The sequence below is a fragment of the Anser brachyrhynchus genome, assembly GCF_964034855.1.
Source record: "Anser brachyrhynchus genome assembly, chromosome: 1".
Lineage (NCBI taxonomy): Eukaryota > Metazoa > Chordata > Aves > Anseriformes > Anatidae > Anser > Anser brachyrhynchus.
In genome coordinates, this window is record NC_137694.1 from 1,792,179 (window position 1) to 1,819,702 (window position 27,524).

The 27,524-nt window shown below is 51.2% G+C and overlaps 1 protein-coding gene and 1 long non-coding RNA gene across 5 annotated transcripts in view; one reads left to right on the forward strand and one right to left on the reverse strand.

Annotated features, from left to right (window-relative positions):
* Window positions 1–4,278: 4,278 nt before the first annotated feature.
* Window positions 4,279–27,524, reverse strand: part of NET1 (neuroepithelial cell transforming 1) — a 50,286-nt gene continuing 27,040 nt past the window's right edge. For 3 of the 4 annotated variants that reach the window (XM_080570223.1, XM_080570224.1, XM_080570225.1), the window contains exons 3-12: window positions 23,517–23,576; window positions 11,334–11,441; window positions 10,393–10,560; window positions 9,550–9,612; window positions 9,002–9,098; window positions 8,803–8,879; window positions 8,041–8,298; window positions 7,611–7,781; window positions 6,536–6,722; window positions 4,279–6,169 (exon numbers count right to left, since the gene is read on the reverse strand). In XM_080570223.1, coding sequence (XP_080426349.1) covers window positions 5,769–6,169; window positions 6,536–6,722; window positions 7,611–7,781; window positions 8,041–8,298; window positions 8,803–8,879; window positions 9,002–9,098; window positions 9,550–9,612; window positions 10,393–10,560; window positions 11,334–11,441; window positions 23,517–23,576 — 1,590 coding nt within the window. In that variant the 3' untranslated portion in view covers window positions 4,279–5,768. Of the gene's footprint in view, window positions 6,170–6,535; window positions 6,723–7,610; window positions 7,782–8,040; window positions 8,299–8,802; window positions 8,880–9,001; window positions 9,099–9,549; window positions 9,613–10,392; window positions 10,561–11,333; window positions 11,442–15,734; window positions 15,891–23,516; window positions 23,577–27,524 lie in introns of those variants that run through there. The other variant, XM_080570226.1, reaches the window with a different exon arrangement.
* Window positions 16,065–20,057, forward strand: LOC308183824. The gene is made up of 2 exons (XR_013942505.1): window positions 16,065–16,104; window positions 17,359–20,057. It is a non-coding gene; the product is annotated as an uncharacterized lncRNA (long non-coding RNA).

Below are 27,524 nucleotides of genomic sequence, written 5' to 3' on the forward strand. Positions count from 1 at the left end.
CCACGTATCTGTTCATCCATCCATGCATTCATACTACCATCCATCGAGCTGCCCCTCCATCCATCCATCCATCCATCCATCCATCCATCCATCCATCCATCCATCCATCCATCCATCCATCCACTCACCCACCCACCCACCCACCCACCCATCCATCCGCCCATCCCTCCAGCCCCTCTTTCCTATGTGCCCATAACAGCCAAGTGAACGTCACCAGCCGGGCCAAGGAGCAAACAGACCAGATGACCGGGCTGAGCAGCAGCAGCAGCAATTTTGCCTTTCTGGGCTCCAGGAAAACGGCACTAATTTTCCCCAGATTCCCCCAGCGAGTAATGAAACCCGTGGGATTTGGAGGGAATGCCACAAAAAACAGAAGCAACCCACGGGACAACTTGGGATCGCGTGGGAATTGGGGCCTCCAGGTGGGACAAAGTTTGGGAGGGGGTGACCATCTCGAGGAAAAACTCATCTGGAAAAAACTCCTGGCACGAAAAGCGTCGCAGATGCAGGGAGGAATTGGCTGAGCCGCGCTGGGAACCTGTCTGGCGAGAGGCACGGCGAGCGCGTTTCGGGGAGGGGAGGCCCTGGCGGCTCCTCTTGTGCAACTAACGAGCTGCTCCCTGCTCTTCTGCCTGCCCGCACTGCTGCCCTGCTCCAAAATGAATCGAAATTGTGAAAGAGCCCCGGGCGGGACAGGAAAGCGCAGGGCTGGGGAGCGGGGGCTGGCTTGGGGGTGGCTTGGGAGAGGCAGGCACCGTCAGGTGTTTTTCGGGGTGTTTTCCAGGCCTAGGAGGATTTAGGAGGTTGTTCAAGCTGGGGGGGGGCTTGCCTGAGCTCCAACACGAGGGTGGGCTGGGGGGGCACCAGGGTGATCTCGCTAACGGGAGGCTCCATCCTGGGAGTGCCTTGGTGCTGAGCAAAGCTGGAAGCTGCTGGGGGGTTGCTTCTCTGTCACCTCCCGGTCCCTGGCACCCATCAATTTCCATCACCGGCACCCATCTCCTCCCACCACCAGCACCCATCTCCTCCTAGCACCCATCTCCTTCCACGACCAGCCCCATCGTGTTCCACCACCAGCACCCACCCACCCACCTCCCACCACCAGCACCCATCACCTCCCACCACCAGCACCCATCACCTCCCACCACCAGCACCCATCTTCTTCCACCACCAGCACCCACCACCTCCCACCACCAGCTCCCACCACCAGCACCCAGCACCCAGCACCTCCCAGCACCCACCACCTCCCACCACCAGCACCCAGCACCTCCCAGCACCCACCACCTCCCACCGCCAGCACCCAGCACCCCCCCATCTCTCCCACCCCCCCCCCCCTTCCCTTCCCCATCTCCAGCACCCGCTGCCTCCCCCTGCCCACCCCACGCTGCCTTCCGCGTTGCCAACCCTCTGTGGGAGGAGGTCAGGCCAGCCCTTGATTTCGACCGCGCTTAATTGCGACCTCATTAGCACAGAAGGCTAATTAACCTCCTAGACCCGCCTGCTGGCCCATAAAATCCTGACGGAGTGGGGAGAGGATGCCGCTGGGCGTTCTGCAGGCGGCCTCCCCTTCCCGGCATCGCCCCGCTCAACCCCAGCCTCTGCCTTAGGGTGATCCGACCCGCGAAATGTCTGAAAAAAAATCCCAAAATGACTGGTGAGAAGCACCCGGACGAATTACCCCGACCCCGCGTGGCTTGCACCGCAAGCGCAGATGTGCGCAGATGTGTCTGGGTCTGACGAGGCTGGGGGCGGGGGGGGGAGGCTGAGGAATTCGTGGAAAAAAAAAGAGAAATTTGGAGGCGGGGAACGAAAATGGCTCCGGCGCGGAAACCTCCGTGGGGCCCCGGGGCCCCGCATGAACCCAAGGCGTTGGTGGAGGTGGGGAGGAGCGGCCACAAAACCCGGCAAAAATCGCATCGGGGTTTAGGGAACAACTTGGGATTTTTGGAAAGGGCCCCGGGGGACGGCAGCTGCCGGGCGTAAAAGCCGGGCGGCGGCGGTTTGCGGTCGAGGTATTGTTTTGGTGAGGTTTCCAACAAAAATGGGGAAAAACGACGGGGTCTGCGGGGCTGCGTGCCCGAAGTCGTGCTTTTTTAACCCAAAGGGACCGCGGTCCCGCCTGCCGGATGTCCCCGTGGTGCAGGCCAGGATTGGGGTGCTGGGGAGGTGCTCGGGGCAGGGGTGCGCTGCGTGGCGCTGGCCCTGCTCAGCACCAAGCTGGGTGGGGAACCCCCCGAGGTGAATACGGGGCCGGGGAGCTGCTTGCCGAGGGTGGAGGTGCCGGGAGCCCGCGGGGCACATGGTGCTCGCTCAGGTCCCTTGTCTGGGTGTGAGGAGAGGAGAGGAGAAAAGGAGAAGGAGGAGAAGGAGGAGGAGGAGGAGGAGGGGGAGAATAGAGGAAAGGCAGAGGGAGAAGAGGGAGAGGGAGAGGGGGGAGAAGGAGAAGGAGAGAGGAGGAGAGGGAGAAGAAACGAGAGGGAGAGGAGGAAAAGGAGAAAGAGGGAGAAGAAGGAGAGGGAGAAGAGAGGAGAAGGAGAAGATAGGAAAAGGAGAAGGAGAGGGAGAAGAAGGAGAGGGAGGAGAAGGAGAGGAGAAGGAGAAGGAGAAGATAGGAAAAGGAGGAGAGGAGAAGGAGAGAAGAAGGAGAGGGAGAGGGAGAAGGTGGGAAAAGAAGGAGAGGGAGAAGAAGGAGAGGGAGAAGAGCGGAGAAGAAGAGAGGAAAAGAAGGAGAGGGAGAAGGAGAGGGAGGAGAAGATAGGAAAAGGAGGAGAGGAGAAGGAGAGAAGGAGAGGGAGAGGGAGAAGGTGGGAAAAGAAGGAGAGGGAGAAGAAGGAGAGGGAGAAGAGAGGAGAAGGAGAGGGAGAAGGAGAAGGAGAGGGAGAAGATAGGAAAAGGAGAAGGAGAGGGAGAAGAAGGAGAGGGAGAAGAGAGGAGAAGGAGAGGGAGAAGGAGAAGGAGAGGGAGAAGATAGGAAAAGGAGAAGGAGAGGGAGAAGGAGAAGGAGAGGGAGAAGATAGGAAAAGGAGAAGGAGAGGGAGAAGGAGAGGGAGAAGGGGAAGGAGAAGAGGGCCAGGACCCGCCGGCAGCCAGGCACGCCCGGCGTGTTTAGTCTAGCAGAGCGAGGGCGGAGGCGGCGGCCGGCTGCGGTCGGCACATTCGTCCTCGGGAGCGCGCGGGACCAGCGCCGAGCGGGGGGAACGAGGCTCGCGGCCAACTCTCTCTGTCGGCCGTGCGAAGACCGGAGCGAGGTCTGTCCCCGGCCTGACGCGCGGGAGGATAAGCCGCAGGATTTCCTCTCCTTTGAGGCCGAGCCATGTGCCCCCGCAGCTTGCCGAAGGCTTTTTATTGTGTGTGTGTGTCTGCAAAAGGAGACTTTCTTCTACGCCCTCTCGCTTCTAACCCCTGTGTGGGGAGGGCTGAGCTCCCTCCAGCTTAAAATTCGTAATTCAGAGGTCAAAAATGGGGGCGAGCAGGGCCCTGGGGACACCGTGGGAGAGCTGGGGGAGCCAGCACGGGCACCCAGCACCCAGACACTGCCCCACACGGGCAGCCCAAGGATTTTTGTGTGATTTCATCACCGCCACTCGCAGTTCGCCTCTGGATAGGTTCCCCAGGGTGCCCCCCAGCTCTGTCCAGCCGTGTCCCCCTTCAGCTCAGGGATTTCTAAAAGTTCACTAAATGGGGACACCTTTTTCCCCCGGCCGGGGCTGTGGGGTGGTTTGAGAGCTGCTTTTGGGGTCACACGTCCTTTCCTTTAAAAGAAGCGTGGGCTGTTGCAGGTAGATCTGGTTTCTTTCCCTGGGCAGCCGCACGGTATCACTTCACAGCACGCAGGAGGAACAAGCGTAACGAATACTCGCTTTGGTACCAGAGCTAAAGATGAAGAGAAACACGTGCAAGACGCCGAGCAACGTCCTCTCGGTGTGCCGCGAGCAGGGCAGGGCAGCGACCATCACCCCTGCTCCCTTTTCCTCTGAAAAGCCAGGGAAGCCCGCAGGGTGACTCAGGGAGCTGTGCCCTTTCCCAGCGCCCGCCTGTCGCGCCGGGAGGGCGGCCGGTGCCGGCCATAAACCCCTGGCTCGCATCCTGCTGGGCCTCGGTGGCAAAAAGAGGAACCGTGACCGAGAAGAGGATTTTGACAACCCCACAGCTTCCTCGCGGGGGCTCCGGGGCCCAGCCAGGTGCCCAGGCTTTATCCGCTTCCCCGTACCGCGGCCCGATAACCCCGCCTGCATTTAGGGTGCCCTGCCCAGGAAACAACTCACGCAAGACAAAGCAGAAGGCTGTCACAAATTTAATTGTACTTGGCAATCGAAACTGTACAAGACATTTACAGAGAACCACACGGCTTTGCGTCTATGTACACCTTCCTCCCACCTCCCGCACTACTGGCGCGAGGGACAGGAACCCTCACAGCCGGGTGACTGCAGGGCTCGAGGAGGGGTGGCGTGGGATCGCCGCCCTCGCCCCGCCACCCGCGGCCGCAGTGCGGGGACAACCCTTTGGCTTCGATCAGAGCCGGTGCCGCTTCGTTTCCTACGCTGCCTGGCGGCACCGTTTCCCAGCTGGCTTCTCGCACGAATTCTTTGGACTGCTAGAAGGGCGGCAGTGTCGCCGTTACGAGTATATACACTTCTACCTCTCCCGTCCTCAACTCCTCCGCCGCAGACGTTTCCTCTTCTCTACCTTTCTACCACATGCAATATCCTCTTGGCTGCCTCCAGCCCAGCCCCCCGTTAGCCCACGGAAGGCATTTCATTTTCAACAAACAGTAACTACAAAAGCTACTTTCACTCCCTCGCTATTCCCTCTACAGCTGCTGCTCTTCTTTTCCCTCCCCAAACCCTTTGCAACGTGCCTACAAAACCTTCCTACACCCCGTACAACGCAGTTCTCTTTCAGGAGTCCAGAGCTCAGCGCAGGCGCGTTGTGTACACGCGCGCCTCTGAACAAGAAGGATCAAGTACTCGAAAGGAAATGCCAAGTCTGAAAGACTGAAGATGACGAAAATACAAAAGTAAAAAAACGAACAAACAAACAAACAAAACAAAAAGAAAACCAAAAAACCCCAAACAAGTATTTGAAACAAAAACAACTAATAAAAAAAAATTAAATATGCGGCAGGTTACATGAGTGAAAATGAGGAATGTACAGTGAACACACCAGGACGAAAGATTCCAGTAGGTAAATTGAGAACCTGTTGAACCTGGGGTCTGATTTTTTGTCCCTTTTTTTTTTTTTTAAAAAAAAGGATGGAAAGTCACATGGGTGATGACAACCAGACACTGCAAAACATGCGCTATTTGAGACAAAAAGAAAATGTGACTTCAGCTTTCGAGCCCACTTTAAAAGGGCTCCTGCAGCACAGATCCAAACTGTTCCGCTGCAGTGGGACACCACCAGGCTCGCAGTGACGGCACCAACTTCTGCTTTAGGTTTACCATTTCCCCGCCTCAATCACCACGTGGCAATCTTTCAGAAACCAAGGTGTGCTCTTCAAAAATCTGCCGGAAGCAGTCAAAACCACGAGGGCTTCTGAATCACAGACTAAGAGCGTAAAAACAGGGTCAAAGTGGTTGCTTTAGGAAAAACAGACTCCAGTTCAACAGTGTTAACTGTATACCAGTAGCTGCCATTACAACATCAAAAAAAAAAAAAAAAGGACTTCTGTTCAGAAGAGCAAATCCAACCGTGCTCACATGACAAGAAAAATGTACACGTTATTTATAAATAAACAGTCTTCCGCCGTGGTGTCACCGGGCTCCTCTTTACACTAGCGTTTCTTTCCGCTTGCTGCTCAGCTGCTTCTCCCTCGTTTTCCTGTGCCCCGCGAGCGTTCTGTGCGTTTTCACGCCCTTGGCTTCCTCCGAGTCCAGGACGGAGCCGCACTCGGCCGTGCTCTCGTCCAGCTCCATCTCCGTTACGCCGGACACGGCGGACTGCCGCCTCTGGGCTTTGACGTTGGGCACGGAGGGGTTGTTCTCCTCCGACTCTTCGCTGAGCTCCGGCAGCTCCGGCAGCTCCGCGGCGGCCGCAGTCCGCTGGAAGGGGGCGATGGCGGTTCGGATGCAGTTGACCCACTGCTGCTTGTGGAAGACGTCGTTGGCCTGCAGCGTGTGGGACTGGCCCGGCGAGGGGTCTTGGAAACGAACTCGGAAGATATTTTTAGCTGAAGGTAAACATAGGAAAAAGCGGATCAGTTCCTAGCTCAGTATTTCGAGATTCCATCACGAGGCAAGCGGCCCTGCCTGACCTGCTCCGCTTCGGGGAAAGCGTTCAAAATCCCACAGACATTCTCCCCAAAAAACCCAGCCCGGTCGCACTGAAATAGATGTTTTTCTAATTTTAGCTCCGACTGCAAGGCGCCGCATGAAAGTTTATGGGCACCAAAATATAACACTGCGAAGCCCAGCAGCGAGTCTAAAGGTGGATGCAGACATGTCACACACCCGCTGCGTGCAGGGATCATCCTGACCGAGATCTCCTGCTCTCCTCACCAGCTGATCCCCACACGGGTGATGGGGTTGGGCTGTACCTTTATCCGAATTGCCAAAAGCTCCTCGGAAGGATCCGCCCATTTTCACATCGCCGTCCTGGAGGTCTTCAAGGAGCAGCTCCTGGACAGGGATCGGCTGCCGGTACACTTGGTAGGACTGACGCTCGTTGCGAGTGACTGGCCGGGTCAAAACCAGGATGTCTTGGAAAAGGAAGACGTAGAGTTTCTGAAAGGGAAAACATATCGGAGTATGAGCAAAGCGTTGTGCTCTGTGCAAAGTTGTCACACACCCTCTGGAATTCAAGGCCACGTTAGCTCAAGTCTCACGCCCATATTAGTTTCCTGACAACTGTTGGTTACAGTAACTTAGGACCCTGACAGCAGTGGCATACACAACACTTACATCATCAGATTTATTATTTTGTGACCCGTAAGAATTGATTTATGATTTGCAGAAGGCAAGGAGAGGATAATTAGAAGCAGTTTGTTTTCTGACTGTACAAAATGCTTCATGTGTCCTGCAGCGTAATGGCTGAATTAAACAAAAAACCTCAAAACAACCGACTGAAAAATAAAATAAAGAACACAAAGATTTGATGTTTAAACTGAGGTTACTCCGGCAAGCCAGGACAAAAGGCAGCAAAGCCTGGAGTACAGCAGGGTCTTTCAGTGCTGCTGCAGTGGGAGATAAACTCTTGGCAGTTCATCTCAAAGCCAAACAGGCTTTTGCAGGAACACTTTTGTTTGGAAGAGCTGTGCGCCAGCGTTCACAATGGGGAATGTCAGAGCACCTGAAAGTAAACAGGCAGCAGGAAATCCCTTTTGATGGAGTGCTAGGGCACAGAGCACACTTTCTAAGGTAATTCTGTGCTAATTATTTTCCAGCTCCTGAAGGCCAATTGTAAAACTGTCAGCAGGAAACTTTCCCTTATAGCCTGCAATGCAGTCTGCCATCAGGTCCTTTTTCCTCTGCTTTTTAAAATCTAGGCAATTGTCTCGGCTAACCCTAAGGATGGAAGGGCTCCTGGTCCTGCTATGACAAGGAGTTTCAAACTGTCTTTAAGGGAAGGTTTTCAAACCCGAGCGTTAATTACCATGAACACGAGGGACTTACATGCCCATTTTTATTCTTCAGCTCCCCGTGGCACAGTAAAGCTTTGCTTCCTTCAATCCTCGGGTCCTTCTGCTTCTCATCCAGGTATTCCAGCTTGTCAATGTAGTACTGGCACTCTGACTCCCCCTTCTTCAAGTTGATGTCAGAGAGGACGCCTTGGATTATAGATATCTAAAAAATAAAACATTTAAAAACGATTAAATAGGGACCTATGCTTGCATATCTTCCCTTTACGTAGTTATTTAAAACCTCCCCATGATGGAGTCCGTGTGGACTGATCGCCCATTTGCTTTCACAAGGGGTTACTGTCACAGATTTACGTCCTCTGAAAGCCACCCCACAAAACCGCTGAGGGTTTAAGAAAGCTTTCTGGAGCTCTAAAATGACATGGCTCTGTCAGAACAATGCTCATAAAATCGCTATTGCTTACGGCTTCTTCCAGGATCTGGATATCAGGATGGTCTTTGGGAGTGTGCCTCAGGATCTCTTTCAGGAGCAGCGGGTATTTGACCAGCCGACTTCGAGGGATGTCCAAAAAGCTCCAAAGGTCCAGCTTGCGGCTGAAAGGAGACTCGAGGCAGCGCTGAAGGAAGTCCTGCACTCTCCGGTCCTGCTTCTTCTGATCCAGAAGGGCTTTGGCTGCCAGCTGATTGCTACAGTAACCTTTGTAGGCATGGAGTCTTGGTAACTGCGGGAGGAGAAGAATAGTGTTGAAGAGTCAAATTCCATGCAGGAAGACCAAATCACATTAACATGTCAAGCTCGGGGGGTTCCACTTCCCTCACTGAGATATCTGGGCCCAATAAAAAAAGCTAACAGATTATCCTGTATATGTAGCTAGTCTTTTGTGACGAGAACAAGGGCGTCCTACATTCAATGCCTTTGAAGTTCAGATGTTTGAGATTAACAGCTACAGCACTACTGAGATCACATCAGTTGCTAACAGTGCGGACAATGTAGACATTTCAAACATAAATCAGTAAGTAATTGCAGTCGCACTAGTGCAAGTCTCCCAGATGAAATTGTGGCCCATTACAGCTGACAGAGCCCCATTGTTTTCAGGGCAGTCAGGATTTCCGCTTCAGTCTTTCACTCAAGGCCACAAAAGCCCGCAGCTTTTCAGCTTCTAGCTTTAAACGTTCTTTAAGCTCATAATCATTTTCAGCCTGGTGTCTGAGAGTTATGTACTCACCCATTTCACGAGAATGGGCCCAATCTGCTCCACTGTTCCATCTGGTTTTGTTGCTTCTCCTAAACTTGCCAACAAGTCTGGAATTGAAACACGGAATTAGAAACTGCTACAACACCCCAGTAAACTATTCTGATGCGAGCAAGCACCGAGTGCAACTCCCAGTCAACGCATTATGTGAAAGTGATCCAATTGTTCTTACCTTCATGCAGAGGAATATAAGAATCCAAGTCCCCAAATATGTGGGTGAGTTCCTCCTCAGACATGATGGAGAGTTTCAGCATAGGATCGTGATACGCCTGTCAAAGGAAGTCACTATTAAAATGCATTCAGATCTCCCACAGCTAAAAGCTGACAATGTAAATCCCGGGGATGTATCAAGTGTAGGACAGATTTGAAGTGAAGCCGATAGAAACAGTAACATCGACTTGGATCGATGTTACAACATCGGATCCACAACTCTGTATGAAGGCATCAAGGCCTAAAAAGGAGAAGGGCTTTCCTGTCTGAACTGTTCTCCTCTGGGAGAGGAATTCGCCAACTAGCAGTGCAGGACTGCAAGGCACAATCGTTTTAGGGCTGGGTTTGTTGCATCCAAACCAGCACTGCAGGACTGCTCGCTTCAGCTTTCCAGGAGAGTTTCCAAAAGGTGGATTCTAGGCCTGACAAAGCTGATGTGTAATGTTTGCAGGGGTAAGTAAACTTAATTATCTGCAACGTGGTTACTGACTGCAGGAAAAAACCACTCACCTTTCTGGCAAGCTTCAGGTCTTCGATTAGGTCCTGCTCTCCTCTGGACATTTCATATATTGCCTGTGAGGAGGGGGATAAAAGCACGGAGAGTCATTTTTAGTCCCCGTTTTCCTCTGAAAGAGCCTTTCAGCTAACATAATGTACATCCTGTCTCTTTGGCCTGAACAGGCGGTTCTGCCATCTGAATCGCTTTATGCCACCTGGGCACGACAACCCCGAGTAAATCTGCTGGCTTTCCCAGCCTGGAGAAAGCTACATTACTTACAACTGTGTGAAAGCTCTGATGCTCACGCACAAGCCAAATTAAATATTAGCACCTTTTAAATCACTGCCTTTACACAGGCAAGCACGAAAAAAACAAAACCCAGAAAACCGCAGAGGTCAGATCCCAGGCGTCTTTAGTCAGCTTCTGTGTTGTCATGAGAAGATTTGTCTAAGAACTACAGGGAAAAGGCAAGCCAAGGCCTCGCTGTTTGGCTTTCAACCAATTGTCAAGAGCTCGAAGAGAAAGACAGCTGGCTTTACAAGGAACCCGACTTTGGGCCTGCTGCAAAGCAACCAGCGCGGCTGGGTCTCAAATTTCAGCAATGCTGAGCACCCCCGTGGAAAGAGTTTGGCATCTCCGAAGGGTCAAACTGGGGAGACGAGCTCCCTAGCGACTCGAGAGAGAGCAGCCTACCTTTTCCCATGCCTGGCACTGAAATAAATCTAGTGGTTTTGAAATGAAGGTGCACAGGAAGACACAATCACCCACAGATGCTCACTGCTCCTTTTCCCACCAAGGAAATGGACCAAGCCTCAGCCGCCTTTTCCAGTCCTGCTGTTTAACAGACGTCTTACCTCCTGGCGCTTGATTTCTTTGGTGCTCAGGGATTCTTTCATGTTGACATCTAGCATCTCAGACCAGAGGACACTGTTTCTTCTTTTAGGAGGGGTGGGAGCAGCGGATCTGCTACATGACTTCTGGGCACAGCCAGGGGATTTGCTGTCGCTGCGAAGGGCGAATGACTACAGGGATTAAAGAAAAAAAGAAAAAAGTCAAAAAAAAAAGAGCCTACAGTTCAGAAGTGCAGAAGTATTACCCACACCCCTCCCAATCCTTCATCCTCCTCTGCTGCACAGGGCAGGAAAACACACCCAGACACTTTTCCTCAGATAAAGGAACACTTTAATCAAGCTGCTGAGAAGGGCCCAAGAGCCCCGAGACTGGCAATCTTTTCCATGTGCTTCTCTGCACCGATCCAGCAGCAGCCCTTGGGAGGAGAACAGGCAGATAAAGCTCGGGTCTATTTCCAAGGTATGAGGAAGTAAATAAATTAGGACCATAACCCTGCTTATAATGGGGTTAGTCAGACACCACTCGAACTTTGCTCCCGTGATCTGCAGTGGTACTGCAAGAGCCAGAGCAGCGATCGCACCTGGACACGCGCGGTTCCTTAGGCAACACGTCCCTGACATCATCGCTAAACAGCAAGGTCAGCTCGCTTCTATCTCGACAAGAGCTCTAATACACATACCTCAAGTGCTGCAACGGCTTACCAACACCATTCCCCTTATCTGAAGTTTATTTTTGCTTCCCTCCCTAAGCCCTCAACAACCTAGGGAGCCACCTCTGAACTCCCGAACTCTTCTTCATCCCCGAGCAAGCTTTCTGTCCTTGCACGAATCCTACGGTAGGTTTTCACAAGCTGCCTGGAAATCCCAGTGCCTGTTTTCCACCCCCCCCTACAGCCAGTACCGTCCCACACGTCCACGGAGGGCTAGAAAACTCTGCTTTTTACCTGTATTGTCTGCCCAAAGCGCCGAACTGCACCATTTCTTACAGGAGAGATCAAGTTCGCCAAGGATGTGACCCGTGCTAAAGGCCGAACCCGTTTATTGCTTGGCTCCTGTAAATAAAGCAGAGAACAAATTGTACTGGCTGTGACTCCCACTTCATTTCTCAAGCTGTCCAGGCAGGTTTAAAAAGCATGAACACCCTTAAGGGATGGGAAACACTGCAAAGAAAGCGTTTTGAAGTGGCCATTCATCTTAAATGGAAAGCAGAGGCTGTAAATATTTGTCTGAACTTTAGGGCCACAATTAAGACTGCGAAAACTCTGCCCAGTGTAGAAGAGGCAAGATAACACACACGTCAGAATTCAGAATTAGGCTCAAACAGAGACCGTTACGGCTCGAACAGAAATAGAGCGAAGCACTCGGCTCTACAGGGCAGGCGACTCATCTAAAGATGGAGCTGCGATCCGCTCCTCCCTTTTACCATGTTTTCCTTTGTCGAAAGAATGCGTTTTTCCATTTTAATTTTATTTTGGAGAGAAAAGTAGCAGTCGGAGCCCGGGACGGCCTCAGCAGCTATTCTAACAAATGGCAAATGACCACATGCTGAACATTCCTGCGAGGGCTACGCACACTCGAGGCAGATGAAGTTTAAAACCTTCGGTTTTACAAAGCTTCCTCCCCCTCCTGCTCTGCCCCCCTCCCCCCCGGCAACTCATCGTAATTTTTCTTCTCCGTGTTTAGATTTGAAAGGCAGAGCTTCTGCTTTTCTACGCCGCTAATCCACGCCGGGAGCCCAGAGCATTTTCAACGCCGCCCTGACCCAAAGGCTGCCAAAAACGAGGAAGTGTCCCAAGGAAACCTACCGGTGCTTGAGCTCTGATCGGTTTTTAACATCGTGATGGCAACCCTACAAATTTCGGATCAAATTTTTGGCTGTAGGGACTGCCCAGGGAAGGTGCCCTGGTGCTCCTAAGCATCTGGCAGACGTCGGCGTGACTCATCAGCACAAGGAAGTTCCTTCGTTTGGAGTTGGTTAGCATAAGTTGATGGAAGCTTTAAATTTTTTTTTGACTCAATCGCCCTAAAAACTTTCCCAAAACTTCATTGGACGTTTTTGGTTAATTACAGTTAAATTTCTCCTCTCCTGTATCAAAGACTAAAAGGTGAAGGCTGCTTAGGACAATCTCTTTAGCGTCTCGATTTCCAGCCTGAGGTTGCAGGGCAGGGAGCCCAAACCCCCTGCTTCTGCGTAGCACCGATGTGACAGAAGCTGAAAGCAGAAAAGGGAAATAGGAACCCGCGGGGAGAGCTGGGTTCCAGGAAGGACCGAGGAAACCTAAGAGCTACACCCGCAAGATCCGTTCTCAGCAACACGACCCGAGGAGCCTGTCTGCCTGCGAGCGGCGTTAAGCAACGCAGGACTGAGCTCACACCGAATTAAGCCCTCAAAGTCGCAGGGAGGAACACGAAACGCAACGGTTTATGGCTGACGTGGAGCACAAAGACCTCTCAGCACCACACAAAGGGTGTCTGAGGCTGCGCTCGAAAAGTTTGGGTAATCTCAGGCGCTGCGGGAAAGGGGAAAGCTCCAAGAGGGCACCCTCGAGCATGGGCCCCCGGCTCTCAGCGGGGTCGCTGCAGTCACTCGTCCCCTCTGCCAGCCTCGAGCCATCGCTCTCAGGGAACGTTGGTCGGGAAAAGCTTATCCCAGCAGGCTGGATACGCAGGCTGTGCTCAGGAAACGGGGAAACTTTAATTACTTACAGACGTTTCTGGCCGGAGCGAAAGGATAGGTAATTTAGTTCTGTGAAGCCCCGCATCCGTGTACCGGGATAAAGGGACACGAGTCAAGAGAAGCTTAAGAAACTACAGCAACGTGAGCAGAAAACATCCAGGCGTGAGCCACACACGGCTCGGGCAAGGCCAGGGATATAAATAGCACGGAAAGGAAAAAACACGACGCTGAAAATTAACAGTAAGGAACCTCGGTGCTTTAGGATGCTCGCACGGTATTTCGCAGCCTGCCATTAAAGGGTCAGCTCGGCAGGCTGGCCAGAACCGAGGTACAGTGACACGCCGTCTACGCGAAGGGACGCGTGCGGATGCCTTCCCCGCACATCTGCGGCACATGCACGAGGTCTCGCGGCCGGCATTCCTGCCTCTGCTCGGGCCAGGCGGCACAAAGGGGCTCCCTGTCCCTGCGGGACCGTAAGTTGGCACCTTTTGGAACAGCAGCTGCTAGGCACCGAGACAGGCGAAGGCAGGCCGGGAGCGAAAAGCTCCGCTCTTGCGGACGAGAGGCAGCACAGCTCCCGAGCGGCACTCCTCTGCTCTGCAGAGGGAGGAATTTCACAGACCGGCAAGACCCGAGCGTTTTCTGCCCATGCCCTGTGCTCCCTCGGGGCGTTCGGCCAACAGAAAAACTTCTGCGCGCTACAAAGGCAGCTCAGCAAAAGGCCATTTCCCCTCTCTTGAAAAGAAATCCCGCTCTCTGCCCTGTCTCAGACGGGAACGGTTTCACCGCCAGAAAGCTGCATCTGTTTCTTCTCCTCCTTCCAACTGCATCACTCGATCCAAGGCAGGGAGACGGCCTCCCTCTCAGAAGCCTCACCGTCCCTGTGATCTGCGTTTCAGCTGGGGGTTACGTACCGCGATCCTCCGCTTGTGGTCAGACTCAGCCACGGTGTAAGCTGAGCCTCGGCGCGGTTCATGCTAGGGATAACTTTGGCTCGGTGCTTCTTCTTTTTTTTTTTTTTTAGCTCTGTACTTGCAAACAACGATCAGACTGTCTCCACGCTGTATTCCTTACAGAAGCCCGGATTAGAACCAAGTCTGCAACGCTTCCGTAACCAGTTAGCAGCGGTGAGCCTTACAGCCCCCACACAATTAAAACCCTGGGGAGTTCAACAGCTCTCCTACTTCCATTCACGTTTTTATTTTTCCCCCCAAGGGACTCTTTATTAGAAACGAAGAATATAAATACGTTGTGAACGTCCACACAAAAGGTAAATCTTTGTCTCAGTGCCCCGGCTGGAGGGCAAGGCTACCGTGCTTCAAGGGCTCCTCTTTTAAGCGCAGGTAATTCACGTTGTGAAGGCACTGCGTCTTGCTGCTCGGAAGAAAACCAGCTACTTCTGAGCAAAGCAGTTTTTCCCCTGGCAGCACGCACGCACGCAACCTTTCCCCCGCGCTGGGTAATAATTAGTGGGTTTTACAGGGCTCATTTAGCAGAGGACAATGCTCGCTGTGCCAGCCCCGTCCCAACGCATACAAACTCGGTGACAAATCGACAAACCGCACGCAGCCGAACTTGGATTAATTAAGCCAGGAATGCAGGAGGAGGTTTGAAGTCACCAACTCGAATATTCCTCGCCAGCGATCATCGCCACCTGACTATCTTTAAGATCCACGTGAAAGCTGGGCAAAGCTCGCCTCTGCCCCGGACACCTTTACCCGGGATCGATGCGAATCCCCCAGCTCGGCACCTTGGGGTGAGATCCTCACCCTCTGCCTTTCCCAAATTCAGGGGGCTGCCCGCCACGATGGGAGCGTTCAGCCCCAAAATTCGGGGGCTCCTGACACCAAACGAGTACCCAGCACCGCCAGGAATATTGCTCGGGGGGCATCGCTCGAGCCCTGACCCACAGCTTCACAACCAATACCCAGCACACCGGTTATACCGTACCAAACACGTACATTTTAAGTATCAGAGGCGATTTATTCATATTCATAAGACCTGCCTTATTTCACTTCTCTCCCAGTGCCTGTTTTCCCTTTTGCAGGAGGCAATTGCCCAAATGGGGCTGTTTTAAAGGCAGGGCTTTAAGGTGGGGGCTATGCGCGCAGTGTGCTGGCCCCAGAGCTGCCTGCAGCTCCCTTCCCCTTCCCCTTGTCCCCGAGCGGGGCGATAACGCCCTGCCCAGTGCCGCCAGTCTCTGCCTGACTGCTGAACTTTGCCTCCAGTCCCTGCGGGAGACGTGCGATAGTCTCCCCCGAACGCAATTACCCTCTCTGCATAACAACACAGAATAAAATCAACCCTATATATATATATATATATATAAAAAAAGCCACCAACACTTCGGCTTTGGCTCGAGGTCCTAATAAGGCAAAATCCTGGCAGCGGGAGGAGACGGCGCACGCAGAGAGCCCCCCGGAGCAGCCCCGCTTCGCCCCCCGCCTTCAGGACTACCCTCCTGCGGGAGCCTTTAACAAAAAGTTGATTTTCTTCTTTTTTTTTAATCACAGCCTGCACCTCAAGGAGGGTCCGGGCAGCGCCTGGCTCCTCGCCGTCCCCAAACCCACCTCTTTTCCCACCGAAATCCCCCCCTCCCCCCCAGACCCTAAAAAACCCGCTCCCCGGCCCCTCTTTTCCCCCCCCTCGTTCCCCATCTCCTGCTCACCTCCTGCTCCCTGAAGGCCTGGTTCTGGGCGTCGATGACACGGATCGTCCTCTTGACGGGCAGCAGCCCCCCGAGCTCGCCGGGCGCCACCATCGCCCCGCGCCCCCCGCCGCCCCCCGCCGCTCTGCGCCCGCCGCCGCGCCGCGCCCCGACCTCACCGCCGGGGGCGGGGCCACGCCCCCAAGCCCCGCCCCCTCCCGTAGCCCCGCCCCCTCCCGTAGCCCCGCCCCCTCCCTCAGGAGCTCGCCCCTCCCACCCCGGTCTCTTTCCCCGCCTTTTTTTCTCCTAAAATCCTTAAAAAAAAAAACCGCCCCGAAACGGGAGCTGGGGAGGCTTTGCTTTAAGGGGGGGAAGCTGTGAGGGGCGAGGGGTGCGTTCCTCACGTTTTGTGACAGAAAGTGGTTTGGAAAACACATTTTTTTTCCCGTTTTTTTTTCCTTCTTTTTAACCGTTTGGGTTAAAAAGAGGCAAATTAAAATGTGTGTTTTGGTTTGGGGCTATTTCCCCTCTTTTTCTCTCCTGGCACTCGTGGTTCTGAGGCTCAGCCGCCCCCCAGGCCTGGCGGTGGGACGCGCTTCTCCTCACGGTCTCTCTCCCGTTGCCGCCACGGGGGCGCAAGGCGCTTGCCGCCACAAATTGTGGTATTTTTTTAAACCAGCCTCAGCCCTCCCTGTTCAAAAACCCGAATTCTTGTCCGGACCTGCGCTTTTAAGTCGGCTCTCGGCTTCCAAAGCTGTGCTGGCAGGGCCCGAGCCGCTCCCCCTCTGCTCCCAGGGGAGCCTGCCCCAGCAGGCCCGGCCGTGGATGCAGCGGGGCCTGTAGGGTTTGTTTGTTTGTTCAGCCCTATTATTCCTGGCACCGCCACAAACCTCTGAAGGAAAAAGGTCTCCTGTGCTGGTGGAAACGCACCGAGTTTGTTTGGTGGTAGAAGGGTGGCTGCAGGGCTGCCTGGCCGTGCTCGCCCACCTTCTTTGTGGAAAAAGGCTCGCGCCCCGCCAGCCCCAGTCGTGTCGTCCTCTCCCCGGGCCCGTTTTGGTTTGATTTTGGCCCTGTTTGTGTCTTTTGGGTGGAGAGCTTGGAAATCCAGGCCCCTTGAACCTCGGCTGGGGGTCAGGGTTTACAACATTCACCCAACACAGGATTCTCAGAAACTTGAGGTCCTTCAGATGGGGGGATCCTGGTCAGCCAAGACACCTTCCTTCCCACCAGTCAAGTCAACTGGTTTTAAGATGACAACTAACCAACGGGACTGTGACTCTGGAAAACCCATCACTGAGTTTGATCGGGGGTTTGGGAGTACCTAAAAGCTCGATTCTCCTCTAACCGAAGGGCAAAGGTTTGATAAATGTGCTCTAAAGGGCCCTGAGTTGGGACAGGGGAACAATTCTCGACCCAGACATCTCCCTTTCCTGAGATGGAGATGTGCAGAGCCAACTAAAAATAGGACGTGAACAATTGGGACCCGGGAGGGAAGGCGTGAAGAGCCACACACACGCACACAAGGGCGGCTCTTGAACGAGTCTCCTTAGGACCAGAACGTGATGTCCTGCGTCTCGGAGCACTTCGTGCCATCCCAAGTGTTTTCTGTGACGTAAGAGTTAAGTAATTGTCCCTCTCCTTGCAGAGCCCTCGGGGAAGGGACGATTCACCGCGGGGAGATCCCTGTTTGTGCCTGACACCTGCTGAGGCCGCCTAATTCGCCGTGATGCAAGCCTGCTGAAGTCACGGAGAGGGAACCGAAGGCTCCAGCCTGACACACCGGGGCTCCCCGCCTGCTCCTGGCCCAGCACGTGCGACGGGTACGTGTCCTGCACAGCCGCTCTGGGTAGATCAAACACTGTTGCAAGGTAAAATCCACCTGCGCGGTGGAGATGCGCACGTGTGGGTAGTTGACGACCCACACGCAGCGCCGAGCACATGAAGGGAATAAATCTGGAGAAGCCTGAAGATGGCAAGGGTGGGAGGTGGGCAAACACCAGCCCGGTGGGCAAACCATCCTGAAGGAGGCTGTAGTACTTGGCAATTCTCTGAAGAAAGCCAAAACGAATGGAAAAAGAAAGGAAACTCGTTCATCCTGCAGCAGAAGCTACCAAGCCCGACTTCTGGAGTTGTACCCTACACGCTCCACACCACAACCCCAGCTTCCCTCTACCCACCAGCATCTCCCTCTGTGTTCCCAGTGCCCCTTCACCCCTCTGCCCTGGCCCCGGCTGCCTTTGCGCCTTCCCCAACCCCTCTGGGCTGCTGGGCAGGGTCCGGCCCACACCAGGACTCCGAAGCCACGAGAATGCCGCCCGGCCGGTCTCTGCACGGAGCGATGGTAACAGACCAGTTCTTCCTGCTCTCCTGCCAGGGGTATTAATAGCATTCCTCCCCTACACTCAGCTGTGGATTTTCACTTCTAGGAGTGAAATACCTCGGTGACTCCTATCCTCCTGTCGCGTTAGGGAGCCAGGAGGATTTCGAGTGACAGTCACCCAGCCCTCATTGTTCGATGCTCGCTTTTAGTTTGGGTTTTCATTTCCATGGAGAAGGGTGGACTGCTGTTACACCGAGCTGCTTGCCTGACGTCCTGAGCAGCCTCGTACCTGCGTCATTCTTTGCTCCTGCGTGTTATTCTGGGTAGGACTGCTACTAAACACAAGTCCTCTCGGGGGTACCGACATGCCATTGTGTTATTTCAGCCCCAGAGCATCATCAAATAAATTTTAGATTAACAAACCAGGAATTCCTAAGAAAACACACATCCGAATTCTGGTCTGCAATTCCAGACTGCATTAAGTTTTCACGGTTAAAAATACTCAGTTGCTTAAACAACACGTGGCATCTGGCTAGTGCCAGGGGTTGCCAAGCGTGGCGTGCAGACCGCTCGGGGCAGCAGGAACGTTGCCCCCACAGCTGAACGTGTCCTCCAGCACCCGTGTCCTGGGCAGCCAGCACTCACGACCTGCTATCCTGTCCCTTCTCTTGGCAATACTCAAGCGAATCATGTGCGACAACAGCAGGCAGACACAGTTAATATAAAATCCTAGCAGGCCCGGAATGTGATTTTCAGCCTAGGTTCAGTGGAAGAGTCATTCCAGCACCCTCCGTGTCCTCACAGTTCAGGTCTGGCCAGGTTACACAGCCCCAGCCATCAGCCAGGGCGCTTGGGGTTGCTTTAGGTTATACCTAACTCTGCAAGAAGGATGTTTGCGGCTGCAGAGAGGAGCCAGAGACAAAAGATCTCGCCTCTGCCACTGGCTGCGAAGGAAAAGACCCGAGCTGGTGCACCACAGCAGCCTGGAGGCAGGGGGGTATTCCTCAGCGGGCACTTTTCCCAGTTTTCACAGGTCCCGGATGCCTCCAACGTGACTGACATCTGGATTCAATTTCTTCAAAGAAAGAACCTGCGACATTTTAATCCCTTCGGCGGCTTGAAGTCTCGGGGAAAACGAAAGCATCCATTACACTCACAGCGTATTCGTTTTCATTGTTGTGCGTGTCCGTTTTGAAATCCTGCTTACTAGGAACTGAAATCCGACTGAAAAACTAACTTTACAGCTATTCCTAATATGCTATATATAGCATAGCATGCTCAAGGACTGGGATATGGACGATCTCCGCAGGCAATCATCTCCCATCCATTTTCACGTACCCGGGGCTGTCGGCCCCCCGCTGCTGTACACAACATTGTTTACCGTCCACGAGCTGTGTTTAACATTCCACTCCCAGATATTTATATTCGGAGCCAAATTCAGAGCAGTCTTCTGGAAAATGAGCAAAAGTAGGCTATGACCCATCAAGAGACTATTGGGTCATCTGAAAAGTTTACGAGCCGGTCTGGAATCCAGCATTTATTTTGGATGGTGGGAGGTCACTATAATTAGCTGCCACTCAACTCCATCATACAGTTACAAGTGGAAAAAACAACAACCCGCAGCGCAGATGCATTTTTACTGAAACAGAGCCTCCAACGTTTCGCAGAGCTCTGGAGGAAGAGTCACCTCAACCATCCCCGAGCTGAAAGTTTGTGTGCTCAGGCCAGGAAAGCAATTTCCATCTTATGAATATGAACGCTACGCCCCAAAACACGGACCGTCCGAGCTCATGGCATTATTACACGCAACATCTGCCTGAACAACAGAGTAATGGCGCGAGAAGCTCCGGTTGACTTCAGCTCCCAACCTTCTCGCGTGCCAACTGTTGTTTTTCGGTTGCACGGAGCAGCCAATGCCAGCGATACTCGTTTTGATCGAAGCCCGTTTCCAAATACAAATTTGTAGCTTATGCACGGGCACGTTCTTGCATGAATCAGACCCGCCAATAAAACTGCCATAAAAGTCCTCGCGCGCGGTTATATCTTTGGGAGGGGGAAGGGAGGAGGGCGGGACTGTTTTGGTTGTTTCTTTAAAGCTTGTGGATATATATTCTAAAGGCAGACGTTACAGCTGCAGTTTCTTGCATTATTTCGTCGTGTTCTTTATGCTGCGTTATCCCTGCCTCGAGCCAAGCAGCTTCTGTGGACCCTGACCACGGAAAGACACTCGCTGATGGTTTTGAGTGATCTGGACCAGCAAGAATGCAGACACACGGGGATTCTCTCTCCCCCTTCCTCTTTTCTTCCAAGTCATTTTCTACCATAAAAATATTCGGGTTTCATCTGCTTTCCCTGGAAGGATTGTCGCTGTCAGCTTTAGCGTCACAGTCTCTCTCTGCTGCCAACACGAGCACAACTCCAGGGCTTGTTTGGGCTGGACTCCTCTCGCAGCCAGGCTGAGTAATATTCACAGAGCTGGTCCCTGAAGGTGAGTAAGGCTTGGAGAGGACACAGCACGGAGGTTCATAAAAGGGTCTTCACTAAGACTTCACTTCCTCTGTGGAATCCCTCTTCCTAAAGCCTTACACAGACAACCCATAACCAGCAGAAAACATCATCCAGACAAGACGTGATTCTTACACATTACTCAGCTTGGCTTCATTCTGCCTCTGGTAAAATACACTATCGCATCCGTGTATTCCCTGTCATGTTCTGAAAACTGTTTATCTAGTTGCTAGCAAACATCAAGATACACACGCCTTCAAAAAACACAGGACTGCTTCCTCCCGTGAATCATTTAACGCCCTACATAACTGTGGGTAACATGCAATCAGTCTGTGCGCGATCAATTAACAAAAAGTAGCTCACAAACCTACCTGAAATGCAGAAGTAACTCTCAGTATTGAAGCATAAAGATCTGCTTAACAAATTCCTGTCTTCGAGTTCTTGTTTCTGCCCCTGCACCGCAATTCACTTTCTGTTCTTTCTTACCCAGACAATTATCAGTAGCCCAACGTTGTAGTGTTGCTCCAGAAATGATACGGGGAGAAAATACCTCCTTTTTCCCCCAAAAGGAGGGGGATAAATGTTTTGGCACATGAGAAGGGGTGGCTCAGTGCTGAAGGAAGTGGCTGCTGTAACTGCGGTCTCAGGTTATAACTTCCCACTCGTATTTTGATAATGTTTGGAGGGATTTTTAGGCTGTATGTCAAGGAAGAAGCTTAACAGGCCTAAGAGATCTGGTTCATTTTTGAGCGGGACTCTGGCGGGCAAGGAGGAGGTTAACAAACCCAAACAAACAAGAGCAGCCTGGGCACTGCGGGCCGTCTGGGGTGGCACGATCTCCCCCGCCATTTTGCATACCACCTTCCCGGCATGCGGCACGATGAGCTAGAATATGCAAGGTTCAAACGTCGTGAAAGGCCTGCTCGGCCTTTTCAGAAAGACAGGTACATGCCCAAAATTAAATAAACTCTCCCCTGGCTTTATTTTAAAAACACACATCGGGTAGGACACCAGGTTTGGATACTACGGTGCCTGCTCCTAAACACCTCTTCACAGGATCACTGTCTACATGGTATTTTTGTCAGCACAACTATGTCTGATAGGACTGTGAATGCGGTGTGCTGGCAAAACTCCCCTGTTACTACAAGCGTGGCGACAAAACAGCAGCTCGGCAGCTGGGCTGTATTGGCTGGGGGAGATAGCGGAGCTGAAATAAGAGCTACGTGGTGGAGTTTGACACTTAATACTGACAAACTCTGAAAGTCAGTTCCCATCTACAACATGGGGATAAACAACGTATGACCTAACCTATACGTAACATTCTTAAATTATCTTGAAATTCCCTTGAGACCTTATTTTGTTAATGAAACAGATACATCCCTGTCTAATGGAGCTAAATTTTAGCCTGTTGATTCACCCTCATCCAATCTAGACAGAGCAAAATAATCTCTGCAGCATTAGTGTGTGATGAGACTCTGAAGTGCTGGTGATATGTTTTGAAAATGTGACTATAAATAGTTGATTGCATTGTGTTTAATTTTTTTAAATAACCTTGAGGGCTGTTATCAAAAAGCCTACAAATTACAACCCAATCAGTACTGTTAATGTCTTTCAACAAGGCTACTGGAGTATGTTTGGTGGGTGTGCCTCACTCTCAAATATCCCAGAGAGCCTGACCCTTTCAAAAGAACAAGGTAAAAAGTCAGCTAAAACAAAAGCTGCAGTCTGAACTTTGGCTGTATTGCCTAGGGATTTCCCTTTTTCCTTGGAAGATTCCAGTTAAAACTCTTAAAAAGCGGGTAAACATGTTACTGTCGATATTTCAGTTTTGCCTTAGAAGCGATTGCTTTGTGGGAGAAACCCTAGTCCATGCAATTTTGTTCAACACCCAACTTAGCCCAGTTAAAAAGAAGAGAAAAAGAAAAGAAAATCCTCTTCCCCGAGGGCAGCTTTCCTAGCCATAACACTCCCATCTGCATCAGAAAACCAGAAAGACCTCAGAAAGGAAACAAGCCCCACAACACAGTCAGCGCGGAGGCACCAGCACTGCTGTGTCACACAGCCCTCGGCAGAGAATCCTTTTTGCCCTTTTCCCTCCCCTACTAGGAAATCACAGGGATGGCCTTATCTGGAGCAGGAGATCTGCTTTAGAGAGGTCAAAGCCCAGAGTTAGCCTGCTGGACAGGACAATCGGTGACGGCAAGCATCCAGCAGTAGCCAGGCTAAGCGAGGCTCATAAATAATGCACAAACGCAGAGTAAGTGGCAACAGAGGATGCGCTGGTCATTAGGTCAAACAGGAAATTCCCCACTAGCAAATTACTTTTAAACCCAGCCTAATAAACTGTAAAAGCCACTTGTTAACTCTCAACTCAATAGCGACTTCCTAGGGGGAAAAACCCCAAACAATTTATCTCGTTCCCCTCTTCAGAGAAGTGTCTGACAGCGAGATCTTCGGGCCAGTTGGAGAGCGGGAAGCAGATTCCCGTTCAGAAAACCCAGCTCGTATCTTTTCCCAAGATACAGCTCTGCAACTCCCCACCCTCAATTTTTTAAGTCCCTTTAATCCGCAGCCTTAAGAACAATTTACCGCCCAGCCTGTCCAGCTTGTTTGCAAAACAATGAAGTAAGTGCATTTGAAGGGGGCTTTGCACGGTTTTGCTCCCCAAGGCTTGAAAATGCTTACTTTTTTTTTTTTTGCCAAGTGCAGGTTACGCGCATTCGTTTCACACAACACCACGACTGTGGCGCATTTGGGATTCAAATGATTAAAACGGGATCACAAGCAGCGTTATGGATATCCCAAGCAGGACTCAGCCCACCCCAGAGGTGTATCTGAGAGCAAACACAGCTGTACGCGGCTCTGTGCTGCTGACGGGGAAATGCAAACACACAAAGTACGCCGTTCCCCTGGGTAAGCCACCGCAGCTCACCGAGGGGATGCTTGCACAATACCGTAGAGCAAAATGTTTTCGTTACCTTAAAGTCAAGGCTGCAGAGACTGACCACATCATCGTCCTTCTCTCGGCGCTTCCTTTTCTGTAAGAAACGAAACCAAGTTATAGCTGTGCACTTGATTTGCAACCTGAAAGAAAGCTGTGTTTTACAAAGTGGTCTAGAGACATTTTTTTAAACTTTATTCCAAGCAAATAACTCAAAAAATCTAAACGTTGACAATAAACACATAGCACGTTTATGCTATTTCGTGAGGTTTGTCATGTGATTATACTTATATGCTACGTTTGTTTCTCTGCACTCCCATAATTGTGACTGCGAGTAAAGTCTTAAGTAGGAAACCTCAGTAAGAAGGCAGAACGTGGCAGTTAACCACTGTGAAATGATTCGAGGTTCATTTAGACCGTTATGGTTTCTCAGGTCAGCAATCCAGCACTAAAGCTGGGCTTTTTGAAGGAGTTAGGTACCGAGGGGGTCAGACACGGTGACCCATAGGACTTCATGCCTCTAAGGGGACACCAGCAGATACCGTATTTAATTCTCGTCATGTTTGATCCCCAGCCTGGCTGGCATTCGTGATTGAGGGGTCCACAGACTTCCCCTGGAGGCAGTGCCAGCACAAAGCAGTTTCGCACGGGGTTATACAGCTGCATGCACCTATGTGAGGGCACTTTGGTCACTTATTTAAAGTATCACCTGCTGTGGACATGGCCAGCAGGCAGCTGTGGCTGAGGCATCCCTGCTAGGAAGGCAACAGGCTCAAAGAATACATGTGTTTGTGGAGGAAAGATGAGGCTTTTGGCAGGGCAGCTCTCAGCTATTTTCCTTTCCGAAGAAGAGCAAAAGTCAGTGGAACAATGATCGGCACGGAGCTTCCTGATACCTCCCACTATTTCTGTGCTATCTGGGCTTCTACGTTATTTTTGCATTACCCAGATAATGGAAAACTAAGCGTGGGCTCATCCTGTTGGACAGTACCAGCCTGGAAAAAAACACGGGTCACGAGCATAAATTGGTCACCCATGAAACAAGCACTCGATTTTCGTCCTGTGCCTGACCCTTGTTGTTCAAAACTAGGGAAGGAGCAGAGTCCATCTTCTTCCACTTCACTAAGAACAGAGGAAAATAAAACAAACTATTTTGTGTTTTTATATTGGCCTGCACGTTGTTCGCTTGTTTAACAGACTAACCACTGAACCATTCCCATTGAAATGGGAAGAACCACCTCTCTGCAGCTGCAGAGGGAACTACTAACACAAGCCTATTCTGAAAACTGAAAAAAAATTCTTTTTTTTGTGCTCTGCTAGCCCAGCAGCTTGACTTTCTGTCAGAAGCAATTCCTGTTTTCTTAGAATTTCTTAATCTATTCATATAACTTGAAAGTTTCAGCTTTAGTAGAGGTTTGTCATCATTGTAAGTGTGTTTAAAATGTTTGAATACAAGCATTCAAATTATTTTTAAGCGCTGACCAGCTGAGTTTACATAGCTCCTTTGAAAGTCTGATGCTGTTGAGGGGATGTCCAGCCTCCCTGGAGGGCTTCAGAAACCTGTTCTCTTGTTTGCTCGTCCTTTCATATCGAGCATTTTTAGGCTCCAAGGAGTCTTCTCACCCGTCCACGTTATGCTAACTCCACCATTTAACTATTAAATTAACACGTGTAATGCTGAGATACAGAAGCTCACTCACTAATTTCTTTTATTTTGTGTTTTTGTGATTTTTTTTCCTAACCGATCAAACGAGCTAAAAGAAGTGGATTCAATTTCAAAGTCCTCCGATGACTTCAAGCAGCGTTTCTGGTTCGTACCTGAGAAGACAGGACAGTGCCTCTGTCATGTCGCTGAGTCCCTTTGCTAACTACCGAGGAAAAAAACTCGCACGTTAGGCATTCTGTCTGACCAAATTTTAGCACTGTCACTGCATTAATGGCCCAGCACACTCCCCGCTTTTTGAACAGACCTTTGGCAGGCTTGAGAACATATGCAAACGCAGACATTTGTTTTTCAGGCTTAGTAAAACATTCAGAGTTGGTTATTTACCAAACCCTACAATAAAAGACTGCTGTAACCACACCTTTTTGGTCTGCAGATTATTTTTCCCATATGTAAGGCGAGGATATTAGCATCTATTTAACAGAAGGGAGCTTGCAATAAAGACAAAGACACCACGCCTTTCTGGTCGGAATATTATTCGTTCCTTATGCAGGCAAGGATATTAACATCTTTACCATAAAGCTCCAGACCAAAGCCCAGACACGAAAGGGAGGCCAAAGTTTTGTTTTTAAACTGGCTAGACTTATGCAATAAGTATTGCATTGGCTGGACCCCATTTCCTTTGCCCAATATAGTTTCATACAAGAACGTAGACGTTTGAGTACAGAGCCAGCTGTATCATTCCTGCGTGGTGCCAGAACAGAAACAGATTCCAGGAAAACTGCCTCTTCAGACTGCTCAGACCTGGGCGTTTAAAGCCACACGATAGAAAAGAAAGCGCTACGGTGCCGTTTGCTCGCGTTTTTGAGACGGTCACAATCAGCGATGTGACACGTTAACCTCCTCACGAAACTCCAGTCATGTGGAAAAAGTTACTTCTAGGAAAGTTATTAAACTGTAAAAACCGTGAGACCTGATTTTAAGCTCTCAAAGAGGTATTGTAAAGGAGAAGCATAAAAAATGCTAAGCAGGAGGGGGAATCTAAATATTTTGTGACTTACTTTAGGAGACCTAAACAACGCCATGAATGTGGATGTTAATTACATTTCAAGGGCTCCGATTAAAGCTCCAGGAGCTTGGATTTCAGTTTGCAAGCAGTTCCCGTCAGCTAGTTTTCCTTACGCATATTAAGGGCTTTTGCATGAAAGCAGGAAATTTTTTTTGGTTAGGAGTCAGTCTGTTTTTTTTTGCCGCTTCTTGCTCACCTGAAGTCATAAAGCACCAAAACAGCATCGTGACTGTTAAATCAACAACGATCAAGCGCCTGTTTCTCATAAACACATCCTTCTTAACGGAGAGAAAGAAAGGAAAGCGACCAGGAGTAACCTTGCTCCCAGTCAGAAGCCATCCTGAGGATGTTTGAACCCAAACTGTGCTCGTCTTTTCTTAGGACTGTGCACAGAACGGGCACCAGTCCTCTTTAAACCAACCTGAAAGGATATTTGCCCCGTTACCCACTATCCCTGAGACTCAGGCCAGGGCTTACAGGCTTTGGGCTGAAAAGCTGCACAAACTACGGCACGAAGAGCTGCTGTTTGTGACTGGCACGCGAGTAGTTGGTTATCAGGGGGAAAAAAAGCCTCTTGTGCAACGCACATGGGAGAAATAACACCAGGAAAGGTACACTTCTGGCTTGCCCACGGGCTGCTGCCGAAATACAGCGCTTTGGCCATAGATGGCTTTGCTGATAGAGCACAGAGTTTTCAAGTTTTAAATAATATAATTTCTAGGGCTTTGTGATATTCGAACGTGTAAGTCCAATGTAGCTGTAGTCACCAGATGAAAGTTTCTAAAATTAGGCAAAACACATCTACAAGCGCTTACGGTTTTGTTTTATCCCCTCCCACACCGGACCGGTGTTCGTGCAGCCTCAAATCTGCACATGACTGCCCTTCGAGGCACAGGCAGCGAAGAGCCTGTCCCAACGCACGCTCTCACAAGAAGCTCCAGCTGATTTTAGACGGGATTTCCTTCATAAAAGGTGCTCCTGTCCTTTTCCCCACCCCCAGACGTTCTCACGCCCTTCCTCGTGCCGGCGCTGGCATCCATACAGCTCGTGCGGTCAGCCGGCTCAGCTCATCCCAAACACTTTGTTTTCCTTTTGGTAAAGCAAGTTTTTCAGCCACATCAGTCTCGCTGGCTGATGATGGGATCACCGCTTCCAAGGGCAGCGGGGTCAGGTCAGCTTAGGCTGCTCACGAAAATGAGCTTTAAGATAGGCCAACATTTATACACCCAGCACCTCCTTCAGCTGAGTAATCACCTCCAAATCCTCAGAAGACAGACTTCGTGATGAAGCATTTAAGAACAGAAATCCAGCGA